At 44.3% G+C, this 16970-nt stretch overlaps 2 protein-coding genes across 4 annotated transcripts in view; both read right to left on the bottom strand.

The window, feature by feature from the left end:
• The window catches only part of NUP214 (nucleoporin 214), a 38820-nt gene extending 37161 nt beyond the window's left edge, over positions 1–1659 (bottom strand). Inside the window, exon 1 of one of the 3 annotated variants that reach the window (XM_087914749.1) lies at positions 1279–1659. In XM_087914749.1, the coding sequence (XP_087770875.1) occupies positions 1279–1320 (42 nt within the window). In that variant the 5' untranslated portion in view covers positions 1321–1659. The remainder of the gene's footprint in view (positions 1–1278) is intronic. The other 2 variants (XM_087914750.1, XM_087914751.1) reach the window with 2 other exon arrangements.
• A 2433-nt stretch (positions 1660–4092) lies between these two features.
• On the bottom strand, positions 4093–13612 carry AIF1L (allograft inflammatory factor 1 like). The gene is made up of 6 exons (XM_026712378.2): positions 13481–13612; positions 12931–12992; positions 10559–10625; positions 7570–7611; positions 6808–6970; positions 4093–5504 (listed from the first exon to the last, which is right to left on the bottom strand). The coding sequence occupies exons 1-6, from the start codon at positions 13509–13511 to the stop codon at positions 5417–5419; spliced, it is 453 nt and encodes a 150-aa protein (XP_026568163.1). The 5' UTR covers positions 13512–13612; the 3' UTR covers positions 4093–5416.
• Positions 13613–16970: the final 3358 nt, after the last annotated feature.

Below are 16970 nucleotides of genomic sequence, written 5' to 3'. Positions count from 1 at the left end.
TTTAACTCCGTCTAATGAAATGTATATATACTAGAAATTTCATTTTAGTCTAATGAAAAAAAGGACAAGGGGGATGATAGCAGCCTTCCAATATTTGAGGGGCTGCCACAAAGAAGGTCTTTAAAGCCCCAGAAGGCAGGACAAGAAGCAACCAATGGAAACTAATCAAGGAGAAATCCAACCTTGAACTAAGGAGAAATTTCTTGACAGTGAGGACAATTAACCAGTGGGACTCCTTGCCTCCAGAAGTTAAGGGTGCTCCATCACTGGAGGCTTCTAAAAGACTGCACAGGCCTTTGTCCGGAATGGTATCCTGCTTGAGCAGGGGGTTGGACTAGAAGACCTTCAGGGTCCCTTCCAACCCTATTATTCTGCAGTTGCTGAGCTGAATGAGAATGGAATCCCTACCAGCCCCCATGGTTCTATGTTCTAACTGTTAAAAAAGTAACTGTCGGTTTACTTGCTTTAGGTAACCAAAGTCAGGACATTTCTTTTGACGGTGCGGTGGCGGAAGCAGTAAATCCAGCTTCTTGGCTTGGAAAACTTTTAAGTTACCCAAATCGGGATAATTCCTTTGTTTTATTTTTAATCAGGTGGGGACGGGGAAGGACGGACAGGGTCTCTCCAAACACCCCATAGTGGACCCAACTTGGAAAGCTCCTTAAAGCCGCTTTGGATAGCAAGAGGAGCAGCATACAAACTTACTAAACAATACATTAAAATTAAATAAAGTAAAATAAAGTAACAAAAAGCATAATTGATAACATAATATGTAAAATATTAATGTAATTTAATATAATAACATATCATAAATATAATATACATAATCTAGTATGGTATAATATATATAACATAATACATAACATAATACAGTATAACATGTAATATTTAATGTAATACAGTATTATAATTATAATATAATAATATAATATAATTATAACATAATAAAATGCAGCATAATAAAAATAAAAATATAATAATACTAATATAATGCTAATATAATACAATATAATAATAATGACATGAGATGAGATGCTTATCCTGCCTGGCCTACCTGGCGGGGTTGTTGTGCAGGAAGAAAGGCTGCAAAGGGACAAGGGAGGGGGGAGAGGAGGAGGGGGGCGACTCCCCCTCCCCAGACTCATCAAAGGAGCCCCCAAAAGGGGGGTCATGAACCCGGAAGGAGGAAATTGGGGGGGGCACTAAAAACCCTCCTCCGTCACTTTCTGCCCCCCGCCCCTAGTCCGGCCCCCTTCGGCCTTCGAAGCCCGGCCTCACCTTCATCTCCCGCTCGGGGATCACGTCCATATCGTCGCCCATCTCGCCGCCACCGCCGGCAGCCCGGACACGCGCCGCCCGTTCTTACATCCCCCGCTTTTTTTCAACGGAGGGGAAGGAGGAACCGGACGGACGCGCGGGCGCTTCCGCTTCCGGCGACGCTCTAGGCGCGGCTTAAGTTTGACACCTGCCCCCCCCCCAAAAGGAAAGGAGCTGAAGGGGAGTTGCGAGAGAAAAAAGGATGGAAAACGAGAGATGCCGCCTCCGCCGCTGCTCCTAGCCCGCCTGGGAGTCCCGGACGTTCTGTTCCGTCGGGAGGGAAGGAAGGAAAAAATGACGTCCTTCCGGAATCTTCCCTCTCTCTTCCGGTCGGTCAACTCTATGGCTGGTGCTAAGGAGATGAAAACAAAAGCATCAGGACATAGAGGCGGGAATGATAGACTCATGCAGACTCTTCGACTTCCGGGATTATTTGTCCCTTTTAGACAGCATCTAAAGATCTCAGCATCTTCTGAAAAAGGATTTTACAAAAGAAGGGATCTCTTTGCAAGAAGAAGGATCTCTTCCCAAGAAGAAGGATCTCTTCCCCAAAGGATTAACCCAATCAGGGTTGCTGCTTGCATTTCTCCATCCAGAGGCTGCATTTGCGCAACAGTCTTGTGTCTGCTGGACTTAGTTTTAAAATTAGTTGTGGGAAGGCAGCCACTATATGATTGTGGGGTGATTTTGGGGGGTGGTTGGGGGGCTATGGGAATCCAGTCAAGGAGAGGCACTCCCCCCGCCACAGTTGGGCACATAGGCTGAACTGAGGCTTACCTGCAGATCCCCAATATCTGTATGCAATTGGTTATTGCTACACACCCAAATATATATATCTGCAAGGAGCAGGATATTTTTTTGAAAAAAATAGATGTCCGTGAGTTGGTGTGTTTCTATATGAACGTACACTGGCTGTGTGTGAAAAAGAAAAAAATAGAAATAAACATAATAAAAATAAAATAAGTTTAAAATGCTCTGGGTCCTTAGAATTCAAACAGCCACCTGCTACACAACCCGTCAGACAGTCTAGATAGTGGAAAGGGCAGTACCCGGAGGTAACAGAATAGAAGAGGAAGAATGGGAGAAGATCATCAAATAGAAAGACCTCAGAGAGAAACAGGACGACTGGCAAAAGGAAGCAGAGATATGCCAGTAGTCATAGGAGCCTTGTGTGCAGTCCCCAAAACAACGGCAGCATCCCTTGAACACCACTGGCATTGACAAAACTCCCGTCGGTCAATTGCAAAAGGCAGCTTTGCTTGGAAAGTCTTACATCCTGCAATGCCTATCCCAGGTCCTTGGGAAGTAGATACAAATGCTAAATCCAGTCAAAACATCTGGCTGACAGTGCAACGAACCAAAATAGTAAATAAAAAATAACAAATAAAATAAAATACGAGTGAAAATGTTAAAAATGAAAGTGTCCATGAGCCTGTCTGTAATATGAATTATAAACTTAATAAGAGTCAAGTGTTTATAGATAAAAATGAAATATCAATTGCTCTGTGTCTCCCTCTCTCCCTCTTTATGTTTGTGTGTATAAAAATCAACAAGTCAATGTGCATGTGGGTGTTTTTGTGTTTGTTTTTATGGATGTCACAGGATCATGTGATCAAAATGTGGGGATTTGGCAGCAGGCATGTATTTACAATTTCTCATTTGCCTTTTGGTGCTTTGGAGAATAGGTTGACACCCTCATCTTTGTAGGAGCCCCTCAAATACTGGAAGACTGCTATCCTGTCACCCCTGGTTCTTCTTTTCACTAGACTATACAAACTCAATTCCTGTATTCATTCTTTCTATGTTTTAGCATGCAGCCCCTTAATCATTCCTGTTGCTCTTTTCCACAAACTTTCTGGAATCTCAACATCTTTTATATTGTGGTGACCAGAACTAGATGCAGTTTCTCTTTGTATGAGCAAGTCAACGGAAGCCCTTGAATTCCAGATCCATGTATGCCATAAGAATTATGCTACTAGATGTGGTAGCTTGAAGTTCATTGTTGTTGTATTTTCATCCATACCTCAAAACCTTCTGGACACCCCTCAATAGCTGACTTTGAAGACATCCTAGAAGACAAATGTTCCTCATAGCCCATGTCGCTTAGTTTTGCCCATGTTTCAAAGTCAAGACTTGATTAACCACCGCTGGTTGAATAAACCACACTTGGGTAGATTGACCTGGCACACTGAGTTCTAAAGCCTCGATTTGCAGCCTCCTGGGTTCACACAAACCAGGAAGCTAAACCCAAATAATAGTTGAGTGGCTTTGTGCAATGTATGACTCCAGGGAGTGTCAAAGCAAAGGTGAGGTAGTAGAACCCCTGTCAATACAATCAGGAAGGTCTATGAACAACAGAGCTGGGTTTCCACAGATGAAATAACACACCTCCCCAGAGTTCATACAACACATTATGCTGAAATACACCTATGGGTCTATGGTGCACTGGGAGAGGTCACCACACCCGTAATCAAAGGTCGTGTGAATAGAGCCATGATCCCGAGTTTAGCATGTGGAACGAATCCTCCTATACACACACACATACACACACACACACATCAGAAGCCAGAATATGAATTATTTAATGTGAGTCTAACTATATCGGTTCATTTGGGTTGAACGTCAGCAGGGGGCGCCTCTCGCCATCTTTGGTAGACCTTGGAAAGCTAAGCAGGGTTGAAGCTGGTTAGCATTTGAATGGGAGATAACCACGAGACCCCAAGTCTGAATGGTTAGACTGGGAAGTTGAAAAGAAAAAAGAAAAAACAATAGAAGTAAACGGCAAATTATTTTGTATTGATACCAAGAAAACGAAAGAAACTTGATCGAATTCAAGTCAATGGAGAACTGATCCTGGTGAACTCAAACATTAAAAAAGAACACCTCAAGAGGATCAAATCCAATTCCACAGCCAAATCTTTCTTATTCCACAACTCACATACAGGTAGTCCTCAACTTACAATCACAATTGAAACCAGAATTTTAATCGAGTTGGTTGCTAAGTGAGCCATGTCCGATTTTACAACTTTTTTTTTTGCCACGGTTGTTCGGTAAATCACTGCAGTTGTTAAGTGAGTTGTGTGGTCATTAAGAGAATCCCGCTTCCTAACCCTACCCCTAACCCATCGACTTTGCTTGTTGGAAGCCAGCTGGGAACAACGATCATGTGAAGCCATCACAAATACATGCCAGTTGCTAATGAATTTTGATCACACAACCGTGGGATTGCTACGATGGTCGTAAGTGTGAAGACTGGCTTTATTCATTGCCCTTGTAACTTTTAAATGGTCACTAAACAAATGGTTGTAAGTTGAGGATTACCTGTACCAAGAAGGGGAAGACACATTGGTCTGATCAAGGAAATTGGCTTGAACAAAGAAACCAAGATTAGAAAACCAAGCATCACGAAAATGTTTGCATTTTACAGGATGACAGAAGGAAAAAAAAGAATCCCTCAGAAATCAGAAAAGCGACTCTGAGAAGACACGTAGAACTTTTGTGGTGGTTGTAGCAAAAATGGGATTTTTTCATGTGTAGATCTCCAACTCTAGAACTAACCATGATGTCACTCAAGCCTGCTCCATCTGGCTTAGGACGGGTATCTTTTAAGGAGAATAACACGCTGCCTGATGCGAAATTCTGGCTGTTATGCTCCTGAAAGGATATGACTCAACTAAACCATCTGAATTTCTTTTCTCCCTTGGATCAGAGGGCTCAGCTCTTCTTCCACCTGTACACAAAGCCATTTTCAGAAAAAAGTAGTTTCTGTTTGGAACAGAAGTGGTCGTAAAGAAAATCTGGATCGTTTCAGATTTGGGAGAAAAAAGGAGAGTGTTTGTCTGTTCGAAAAACGCTCCGTGAAATCTGGATTTTGCATTTAGAGTTTTCTGCTGTTCTTGAGAACAATGGGGCTTGCTATTTGGGTTACGGTTGAGACTAAAAATGAGGGGTGGTTTAGATAGTCTTCTGGATGATGTCTGGCGGACTTTTCTTCGCCATTCCTCCAGACGTCGTCTTTAAAACGGGCTGGTTTAAAAGCAACGGGGCAGAGATCTTGTGATGGTCAGAGATGGAAAAGGTTCCGTGTTCTCCTCTCCCTTTAAGGAAGACTCGAGAGGTCTCTCTCTGGAGGAGGGCCTGAAAGTTTGGGGGTGCTTTCTTGACTCTTGCCTTCAAACATCATGACCCTAAGAGGAGAGGACAGAAAAGGAGAGAAGAATGAATGGAATATTATCAGAAATGACCTTCCTTTCATCTCTTGGTAATTTGTAGATGTATGGACTTCAACACCCAGAATCCCCCAGCCAGCATGATGGGGAGTTCTGAAGTCCATCCATCTTAAGAAGCCTGCTCACTGGGGAATTCTGGGAAGACCTCCAAGATCCGTTTCAGCCCTAACACTCTATGGTCTACCTCTTTGAGAAGAACCGATGTTCACCTGTCGCTTACTCATCTGGGATGCCCTGTAGATACCCAACCTCTCCAACTTTTCTCCGCTGAGAATGGCTAGACTGCTCCCTCTCACCTCCTTAGTTGGCTGCCTCTAACCCCACCCCAGTTATAAGTTCTTCCAACATCACAACCAACGGGTTTCCCTCTGGCGAATCTTGGGGTGCGTGGCCTGGGTGGGACATGGAGGGAGGATGTAAGCCGGAGGGCAAAGAGAAGGGGAAGAAGAAGGGAGGGGAATTGGAAAGCTTTGATCATAATGGGAGTCAAATCCCTTGTGCCCACGCAGAGTTCAGAGTCATTGTTCCCCGTCCAGGATTCAAAACTTGGAACAGGAATGGAAACCGAGACGGGGATCGAAAGACAATGGATAGTTTGTTCCTGCCATTCTTGTTCCTCTTGCATTTTAGCTTTTTAAATCTTTAGCAAAATAGTTTTTGGCCTTAGCTGGAGTGATGGGCAAGAAACTCCTCTCTCTGTGGATGGAGTCCTCTGAAGTTTGGTGGCCATTGCATTTAAATAAACCAACAAGAACTTAAAAGGTTAGTAAATGGAGCACTGAAGGAGTCCAAGAGAGAATCCAGCCACTGTTTAAAGCACGCCCCTATTTTACCAACTTGTTTGCCACTTGGTTGTTTAGTGAATCAATGCAGCTGTTGAGTTAGCAACACCATTGTTTAAATAAACCCGGCTTCCTCAGTTGACTTTGCTTGTCAGAACATTAGAAAAGGGGAAATCCCAGGCCGTCATGAATACAAGTCAGCTGCCAAGCAGTCTGCCTTTCAATCCCACGGCTGTAGGTCACTTTCTCCCCACCCCTGGTGCCACTGCAGCTTTGAACAGTCACTAAATGAGCCACTGCCAGTTGGTCATATTCACCATCTGGACTCCTACCTGTCAGAAATGATGTAGGGTCTCCTACTTGGGCAGGGGGGTTAGACTAGATGACCTACAAGGTCCCTTCCAACTCTGGATCATCCGTTAACTTTATCTGTTACTGTTGCAAGTACCCCATCGTTTGCTCCTTTTGCGGATACTCACAGCTTGAGGACGGCTGACCGCTTGCCCAGCATCAGGGTCACAAAATCCTGGTACGAGATGGTTTCGCTGATGCCCCTGGTGACTTCGGAGATCATTTTCTTCAGCTCCAGGTGGGTCTTGGGAGTTCCCAGCTTCTCCATCATCCTTTTCACGGACATGAGATCTGCGAGGAACGACAGACGGAGAGAGGACGCTAAAGGCCTTGCGGAGGGCGACGCTAACCGAACCCCAGAGAAGAGGCGCCTACGTCCCTTGCCTTCTGTACAGGCAGTTCCTCGACTTACAACCACAGTGGAGCATAAGTCGCGAAGGTCTTAAAAGGGGCCAGTCACGATGTTGGGGCTTCCCTGGAGGCGGTCGTCCAAGGAGCACCACGGTCATTAAGCGAAGCCACGGTTCGCGAGGGTATGCGGCTTTGCGAAACATTGAAACTTAAGTGCCATTTTTTCCCCCTCCCTCTGGCAAAACTGTCATAGAACATTTCGTAAGCTGTCCAGAATGACCCTAAGATGGGCGGACTGTACATTTTAAATTAAAATAATAAAAATAACATAAAACACAACACGGAGTCCCGTGACGCCACCCCAGGGATGTTTTAAGGGCGAGGACCAGATGGAAGGGGGCTTGTTTAATAAGCGCCGTCTGTGAACGGTCGTTTAAGAGTTGTAATTCGAGGACTCCCTTCTATCATGCAAAAACGAAACAAAACAAACTGATTTGTTCTTTTCAAGCGGGGTCAGCTTGGCCAGAGGAGGAGCTCACCGATCTCGCCATGATTATTCAGGTCGAACTCCATGTATTTTTCTAGAAAAGAGAAGCAAAGGTTAGCACCATCCAAACTCAGCCCTTAGAACACGCAGAGTCGGAAGGGACCTTGGAGGTCTTCTAGTCTAACCCCCTGCTTGAGCAGGAGACCCTACCCCATTCCGGACAAATGGCTGTCCAGTCTCTTCTTAAAAGCCTCCATTGATGGAGCAGCCATAACTTCTGAAGTCAAAGCCAGTATGCAAGGTACACATATTGGAGCCATTATTATGATTGTTTTGGAGAAAAGGATGGGTGGGCCTCCTCTTTTCGTCCCTTGAGGCTGTGACTTTGAGACGGCAAACCTCCACAAGAAAGGATTCCCTCTCTCTTTTTTCTTTTTCTTGTAAGCTTTTGAGTTAGAACAAGGCAAAAAAAAGAGAGAGAGAGAGATATCTCCGTTAGACGAGGGAAAAGATCTGATCCGTTTCATGTTCACTTGTAAATAAATGTTATCCAGTTTAGTTTAGTCAGCAGCAGGGAAAATATTCTGGTTTTCTCTCTCTTTATTTTTCAGCCTCCTTTTTGTTTTGCAACACGTACTTCCCTGTTTTGAAAGATCTGAAGGACTATCCCTGTGCCAAGATGCTGGAAAATGCCCTTGACTCGTTTCCTGTTCCTGCTGGCTATTTTATTTTATTCAATGCAACTTTACTTTGATGCTTGTTTTCTGCTGGTTTCCAAGTTCTCTTTTCAGAGAAAAGGAGACTTTAAATACAGCTGTTTCCTCCTGGGAGATCAGGCTGGGTGATTGCTATTACAAGAAAAAAAAATGGAAGAAGCAGGAAGGACGGGGAGAGAGAGAAAGAAGAGAAAGCCAGAGAGAGAGAGAGAGAGAGAAAAGAAAGAGAGGAGAGAGGAGAAAGGGGAAAGGAGGAAGGAGAGAGGAGAAAGCACAAAATAAAAAGGAGGAAGGAGAGGAAAGAGGAAAAGTAAAGGAAGAAGTAAATGAAAGAATTAAATAATGAAGTGAGGGAAGGAGGAAGAGAGGGCAACCAAAGAAGAAAGAAGAAGAAAAAATGGGATGGGGAAAAGGAAGGAGAAAAGAAAGACGAGGAAGGAAGGAAGGAAGGAAGGAAGGAAGGAAGGAAGGAAGGAAGGAAGGAAGGAAGGAAGGAGTAAGGCAAAGTACAAAACCCAAAATTCTGTTCACTTATTGTTTGTTTACCACACTTTTACGCTGCACAGTAACATGCCTTTCTTTGATGTGTGGCCCTATCGTAAAACTGCCTCAGATCCATCCATAAAACAGGCTTAAACGGGATGATTTAAACGCTTTCCAACAACCTGTTGAACACTTGGTTATGTTAATCCTAGCCTCATTGCTCTTCCTGGCTTAACAAGTTGCACAAATTAGTTGAAGGTCCAAATTCCTCTGTGTCGTTGCTGCTCAACGCTTCCCAGAATTTGTTCCCAGTGAATTCATGGAAAAACAAGGAGACAAAATGCTTTATAAAAAAAACAAAAAAACAGAAAACCGCCCTGGCTTCTCCCATCTGCTTTGAGCCCACAAGGTTTGAAAAAAAGCCTTGGAGATCCTGCATGTATACATTCTCATTAAGGGAGGTGGGGAAGGATACAAACTCCAAGTTTGCAGGGTGCATTGTGTGCATGTGTGTTTCTGTGCACTTTGTGTCCGGTGGGAGAAAAGACATCGAAACAAAAGCTTGATTGTTGGTCAGGTCCAAAAGAGAAAAGTCTTTGGTCAGGAAAATGCTGGATTTGCCGGCCAGAAGTGGACAGGAGCAAAGATTTGGAAAGAGAAGGAAAAAAAAAAGGGGGTGTATGCTTTGCATGTGTGCTCACAACCGACACAACCGTGCCGCTTAGTCCTCTCCAGGCAGCAAATAAAGAGACTGTCTTTTTTGCACATTGCAGCTTTGGGCACAAGGCTGAATTTTTCGTAGGTCTTTGCAGCAAGCACGAATTTCATTTCACAACTTCGAGTCTCCGTTCCTTCAGAGGCAGAATTTTTTTAACAAATGAGGGTGAGGGAACGTTGCAACAGTTGTAAGTGTGAAGGCTGATTGTCAGTCGCATTTTTCAGCACCTCGGTAACCTTGGACAGTTGCTAAAGTCAAGGATTACTTGCAGATCCATTGCTGATCAACGTCAATCTTGTTTGCTTTTCCTGGTGTGAGGATGTTTTGCAAAACCAAGGCTGGTTGGTTACTTGATACTTCAGTTGTTCTTGTGAAACCATCTAATGTAGGGTGTAGTCTATGCAATCTCAAAGGAGGTCAAACATGTTTAAAAACCCAGAGGTTCCATTCACATCTGTTGTACTGGCAAATAATAATATTCCCAGTCCTCAGCCACGCCCTGATCTTGTAGCCAAAGACACATTCTTAACAAATAATCCCACTTCCCAGCTGAAAAGGCTAGCCACCATTTGCCAATTCCTCAGGCTGGATTTGGCCACGAAACCTGGCTACTGGTGGGATGCAAAATCCCTTCCAGATGTGCTGGATTTGGAGCCAGGGAGGTGGTGGCCCCAAACATCTGGAGAACTTCAAGCTGCAGGAGACCACAATAGGACTTGTGCTCCATTTCACTTAAAAAGAAGAGGGGAAGAAAAAGAGGAGGGTGAATGGAAGTAATTTTGACTGGTAAAAAGAAAATAAATTCTCACCAATCTCCCTAAAAGTAAGATGAAGAACTGTTTTCTATCCACAGTGGGGGACAACTGAAAGATTTCCTATCTCCTTGGCTTAGATGGACTCTCGTTCTCCAGGTAACTGAAATTTGGTCCAGGGTATTTCCCAGATATGAGAATTCAATTCCCAGAATTCCCTGGCCGGCATGGATCTATCCAAAGCAATAACATTGCGGATTGTCATGTTGGGTTGTTTCCTTCTCCATCCTCTGGACAATTGCAATGCTTCCACCCCTAACCCAAAGGAAAATGTTTTTTTCTACATTTGGTTCACGCAGTGTGGACTAGTACCTTTAAAAACTGCAAGCTTTTCTTCCAGGTCTTCTTCATCGCTAAACTTTGGGTCACAGAGAAACTCCTGAAACAGAGAAAAAAGGATTTAAAAAGGAGACAATCAATGGATTTAAGCAACAATCAAATCTTCCTTTATGTGTAGCCTTGGCAGGCAGTGTGTTTACAGAAATGTTGTGCTCAATTGTGCTCATAAACCGAGAACTACCAGCATACACAGGCTTTGGGGAAGCCAAATTTAAACACTTTACACTGAGCAATGAAAATATCTTGTTAGGTGTTGCAGGTTTTTGGTTTTTTTTTTCGAAAAAAATGGGCCATTCTGTTTTAAAAAAAAAGGAAAGAAACTGCCCGGAAGAAAACACATCATTAAAAGTAGAGAAAAAGGTCAACAGTCCCTAAATTAAGACTGAGGTCCATTTTCCACAAAGTTATCTTGAAGTAGAGATTGCAGACCCTTGAGCAGAGATAATGAACAATTGTGTCAGCAAAGCCACACTAGACTCCGTGGCATGCCTAATAAGGAAAGTCAATTCAGACACATGGAATGCAGATAATCCTCTACTTATAGAAGCACAGGGCTGGAAGGGACCTTGGAGGTCTTCTAGTCCAACCCTCTGGCCAAAACAGGGGAGCTTATACCAGGCGTCCTTGGTGCTCTCTGAGCTTGGCTGTTTTGTTGCAGACGTTTCATTACCAAACCATGTAACGTCATCAGTGCTAGTGATGACATCTTCAAGAAAGCAGCCAAGCTCAGAGAGCACCAAGCACCGCACAATCCTCCTTCTCTTGTGCTCCAAAGCAGCTGAGGGCAGGACAAGAAGCAAAGGGTGGAAACTGATCAAGGAGAGACCCGACCTAGAATTAAGGAGAAATTTCCTAACAGTGAGAACAATTCATCAGTGGAACAGCTTGCCACCAGAAATTATGGGTGCTCCATCACTGGAGGTTTTAAAGAAGAGTCTAGATATCCATTTGTCTGGAATGGGATAGAGTCTCCTGCGCAAGCAGGGGGTTAGACTAGAAGACCTCCAAGGTCCCTTCCGTTATTCTGTGTTCATTTATTGACCGCCCAACTCCAGAGGTTCCAGTATGTTGAGGACTACCTATAATCCCGACAGAAGCCACAGAGCTTTTGCTGGCATGCTCCAAATTTCTTTAAGCACCCTCCCCTCATTCTAAAACCCAGCTAGTTTCCTATATCCTATCTTTGGCAAAAGGCAAAAAAATAATAATAATAATCCATTTGAGAATCTAGAGAGACATATTTTCATAACTCCCCACCGTACCCCAAAGGGATTTATTTTTAAGATTTAAAAAACAACCACACACAAACCACACACCCTTTGAGCAGGAAGGGGAAGCAACGCCTGGAAGTTATGACCTGAAACTTCTCAAGCAGGTTTTCCCATCTTTTGCAGGCTGATACCACACAGGGAAAGCCTTGGCTTGCATAAATGTTCGCTTCAAGCCAGAGGGCTGTTTGGAAATCTTTTTAGATTGCATCAACAAGAGCCACATGTTTCTTTTTTAAGAGCCAGCACATTCTCTCGTGAAAAACTGAAGCTGCCAAGGGACAATCGGAGCCTTTTACTCTGGGTGATCCATTCTGAAACATAGGGAGGGATCAAAAAGGGCAGATCTGGCTGGTTTCTTGAATGCCACAAAATCTGATTGCCGGCCTCCACATTTCTTCACGCCTCTGTGGCCAAACCCACATCCCAAAACCTTCCACCAAGACAACAGACAGCTTTATATACCACAAGTGCAAAATGAACCTTCAACCATTGGGGCAAAAGAGAAAGGAGAGAGAGAGAGAGAGAGAGGGAGAAAGAGATGATAGAAAGATGATAGAGAGAGAAAGAGATGAGACAAGAGATAACAGACAAAAATGACAGAGAGAGAGAAAGGAGAGAGATGATAGATGAGAGAGAGAGAACAAGAGAGAGATGAGACAGAAAGAAAGAAAGAGATGAGACAAAGATAAATGACAGGAAGAGAGAGAAAGGGAGGGAGGGAGAGAAATGAAAGAAGACAGAGAGACAGTATTTTATTTATTTTTATTTCCATTTTTTACATTTTGGTCAGATGATGGACAAGCGTTTATCCCAAGGATCCTTAAATCTGATCCACAACCTCAGCTGGAATTTGGTTCCAAGCTTCCATTCTTCTTTCTATATGAAATCATACTTCCTAACATAATTTTGGAATTTCCCTCCTGAGGTTGCGTGTTCTCTTCTTGGCAATTCACCACATGCCCTGATAGTTGAGGAAAGCACGGAGTTAAAAAATTCAGGTTGTGTGAATGTGGGCTCGACCGGACAAGAGAGAAAGAGAGGAAAAAGTTGGAGAGAACCAACCGTTCCACTTACTTTGTTGATTTCTTCTAACCTCCCTTCTTGTTCAGCTTTCAGCAAACGGAAGGCTTTCCCCCCTGTAGGAAAAGTTGAGAAGAAGAAAAAAAATCATGAAGAAGCCAAGCTGGAATATTTTGCTTGGATAGCATTTCTTTACCAGCTCAATGGATCAAGTATTCCGCCCCCCAACCCACCCTTATCTCATGGGGAGCCTTCCCTTGGTCCCTTTTCAACCCCAAAGATGACACCCCGTGGAGAGAGAGAGAGAAAAGAGAATATTTTTTCTTGAGATTTCCCTTCTCAGAGTCGCAGCCTTAAAGGAAAAAGGGAGGCAGAAGCAAATAGCAAAGCCCATTGATATTTTAGTCTTCAAAAGAGGAGGAGGGGGGTTGAAACTGTGCCCCCAGGGGAATTCAAAAGACCCCCCCCCACCTCTGCATGCACAACAAACAGTTTTGTGCGTCTGGAAAGCAACCGCTGCACTTTTTGGGGGGGAGTTCTCCAACACTACCAACACTACCACAGCCAGGCAAGGGAAGGCTTCCCCGAACTAAACCCCACGTACCTTGGTGGGCATTGTTGAGCGTCACGGACATGGTGGGATGCTGGTGGCTGGGTCTTGGAGGGTGGGGGCTGGAAGCTCTCCCCCAGCCCTTTGGCTGTGCTGGTTCTCTCCCGGCCGGCCGTTGCTGCCACCGCCAAGCAGAGAAGGAGCGGGACTTTTGTGCACCTAAGCCAGCCCATTTCTCTTCAATGAAGCCATTCACAAGCCGGGCTGAGTGGAGTGCCTCTGCTGGGATTGGGGGGGAGGAAGGCTTTGCAAGGGCTCAAGCGCCCCACGGGCCTCCCTCCCCCTCCTCCAGTTGCAGAGCAAGCTGGCAAGTTAACCCCTTCCTCGGTTGTGCCATGATGAAGGCGTTGCTCTGGGCATTGGCAGAGGTGCTTCAAGGGTTATAATAATAATAATTAGGAGGCTTGCCTTCAGGAAGGCTGCAGTCAAACACAATAGATATAAACCAGCTGGAAGTGTGGTTAACACGACACAACGGTTCCCACCCCCCCAGGGGCCCAAAGCTAGAATTAAAGAGAATTTTTTTTCCTGACAGTTGACAATAATTAATCGGTGGAAGGGCTTCTCTCCAGAAGTTGTGGGTGCTCCATCACTGGAGGTTTTTAAGAAGGGACTGGACGGTTATTTGTCTGGAATGGGATAGGGTCTCTTGCTTGAGGAGAGGGTTGGACTAGAAGACCTCCAAGGTCCCTTCCAACTTGGTCATGCTGCTAACTTTCCTTTGTCCCGGGCTGGGTCACACAACACTTGATGAGAAATTCCCCGGCTGTGTTTCTGAGGTGTGGAGGCAGATGGATGGATGGATGGAAGGAAAGAAGGAAGGAAGGAAGGAAGGAAGGAAGGAGGGAGGGAAGGAAGGAAGGAAGGAAGGAGGGAGGGAGGGAGGGAAGGAAGGAAGGAAGGAAGGAAGGAAGGAAGGAAGGAAGGGATGCATGGAAGGAAAGAAGGGAAGAGAGCTGAGAGAAGGAAGGAAAAATAAAAGGAAGTAATATAGAAAGAGAGGGTGGAAAGGAAGGAAAAAAGATGAGAGAGATAGAAGAAAGGAAGAAGAAAAATTAGAAATTGATGGAGAAAGAATGAGAGGGGAAAAGAGAGAAGAAAGGACAGAAAGTTTAGTTTACTTTATTGTCATTTCACCTCGTACAATGAAATCAAACACCATCTTCAGTGCACATCAAGACGGAAAGATAGACAAAGAAAGACAGATAGAAGGAAAGGAGAGAGAGAGAAAAAAGAAAGAAAGAAAGAAAGAAAGTTTATCCCTGCTCTATTCTGCTTTCAAATTTCCTGGGAGAAACAAAATTTATATATGGTTCAGAAATGCAGCCAAACAGGCATGGATCAACCAGGCCCTTCCCAGGGACCCTCCACCCAACTTGGTTGAGCCAAGAACCTGAATCACCTCCTGAAAGGCCCAAAGCACTTATTATCCACAACGTTCCTGGAGAGGTTTGTCAACTTGGCCCAGGACACAGAGAGCAGCCCAGGGTCTCCTCCACCCTGCCCATCACAGGGGTCCCCTACAAACCCAGGGGCCAAATCAGGGTTAGGTTTAGGGTCTAGTGTTTCACCCCCTTTTTCGACCGTCAGCCTAATACCTTTGCTTTATTGCAGCTGCCCAAACACTGCGCCTTGGAGACAAAAGCATTAACCATCATCGAAAGCGGTTACGCCACTCTACATGGTCCTGCCCAGACAACCCCTGGATTGCAGGTAGCCCTGGGCCTCACTTAGTGGCTGTTCGAAGTTACAACGGCACTGAAGAGAGAAACTTGAGTCCGCTTTTCACACCAACAACCATTGTTGTGGCATTGTTATTATTTTTGTTTTCTTCCTAGATCTTCTGTTCTCCCATGTCAGGTTTCAAAACTCTGGTGAGAAGATAAACCGAGATTTCCCAGGGCCGAGGGATGTTTGCGCAAGGATTCCAGAGGTTTAGTAATGTCCTTGGGGGAATCTGCTCTCAGTGTTGGAATCTGCTCTCTTGATTATCTCAATTTTTTTTCCCCCTCCCTTTCAAGGTGGAATAACAACGGGTTGGTTGTTTTCTTCAACGCTGTTCTTTAACACTTGCATTGGCAGGACTTAAAAAGATAGGGAAGGAAAGAATTCAGATAAAACACGTCCTTTCCTCTCTATAAAGGAAGACAACAACAACAATGCACATTTTTCTTCCCAGTATAAAAAGCTCACGCAGTTTAGCTACAGGGCAGCCTCAGAAAGAGAAGATAAAAGTTAAATGTGTTTACAAGCAAATGGTGGAAAGCTAATTCTTTCTCTAATTCTTTTTTTTTTTCCTTTTCTTCTCCTCCTTTTATTCTTTTCTCACACTGTTCATCTTCCTTTTTTTTTTCTGCTTCCGTTCTGCTTTACATGTTTTTAATTCAGTCATTTCTTCTTCAATAGAAAAAAAACAATTTAATAAATAAAAGCAGCAGCAGAGCAGCTCACGCAATTTATTAAATAGCTATCTGGCTGTTCCTTTTCTGGATCTTTCTGGATGGAAAAACGGACATCCTGGGGTTGCAATTTTAAGGAAAAAGCTCTGCGGAAGATGCTTCCTGGACTACAACTCCCAGGACCCCCTGCCAGCACAGGAATGGGTAGAGGATGATAGGAGCTGTAGTTCTGTGATATCTAAAGAGTTGATCGCTACTTTTAAGTAGTCCTCAACTTACAATGGTTCATTTATTGACCGTTCGAAGTTACGATGATACTAGAAACGACTGTTTTTCACACTTAATGGCCGTTGCATCAACCCCCCTGGTCACGTGATGAAAGTTCAGGCACTAATTCATATTTATGACAGTCGCAGTTTCCCAGGGGGGTCCCGAGGTCCCCTTTTGCGACCTTCCGACAAGCAAAATCAAAGGGGAAGCGAGATTCACTTAACAACGGTGGCAAGAAAGGTTGTTAAACCCACTTAACAACTGTCTTGCTTAACAGCAGAAATCTGGGCCTCAGTTGTGGTGGTTAAGTCATTGCCTGCAAAGCTATAAATTTCTCTTTTTGGTCTCGTTCGTGTCAGGACGCCCATTGGAGCCTATAAATCATAGTTTAGGGATTACCGCATCGTGCCAACCCAACCCTATCATGGCTCACAGCTAAACACGGGGTTATTAACTCAGCCTGAAATGACTCTTGAAGGGCTGGTGATGTCTATTAATTTGAGCCACTTGGTATTCTTGCTGAGCAATTTCCCTCTCATTCTTTCGAGGTGACGGGAGCTTCACCAAAGGCCTCATTTAAATATTTAAAATGTAAATCGATCGATTTATGCATGCAGGGAATGAGGATGCAAAGGGGATAATCCATCCTGGGTGTAGGATTTAGCATCCCATTTGCTGATCCTTAATGAATACAATCCCAGAGTTTCCTGCCCAGGCTGGGGAGGAAAAAACCCCCCAAAGATATTTGTAAACGTTCACATCATCAGCTATAAGATCTCGTTGCCATTTTAAAGCAGGATTGAAAAGCTGGGGTC

This window comes from Pseudonaja textilis, chromosome 17 (genome assembly GCF_049901715.1).
Source record: "Pseudonaja textilis isolate UNSWEBS1 chromosome 17, rPseTex1.2, whole genome shotgun sequence".
NCBI lineage: Eukaryota > Metazoa > Chordata > Lepidosauria > Squamata > Elapidae > Pseudonaja > Pseudonaja textilis.
This window is presented reverse-complemented; position numbering and strand designations above follow the sequence as displayed.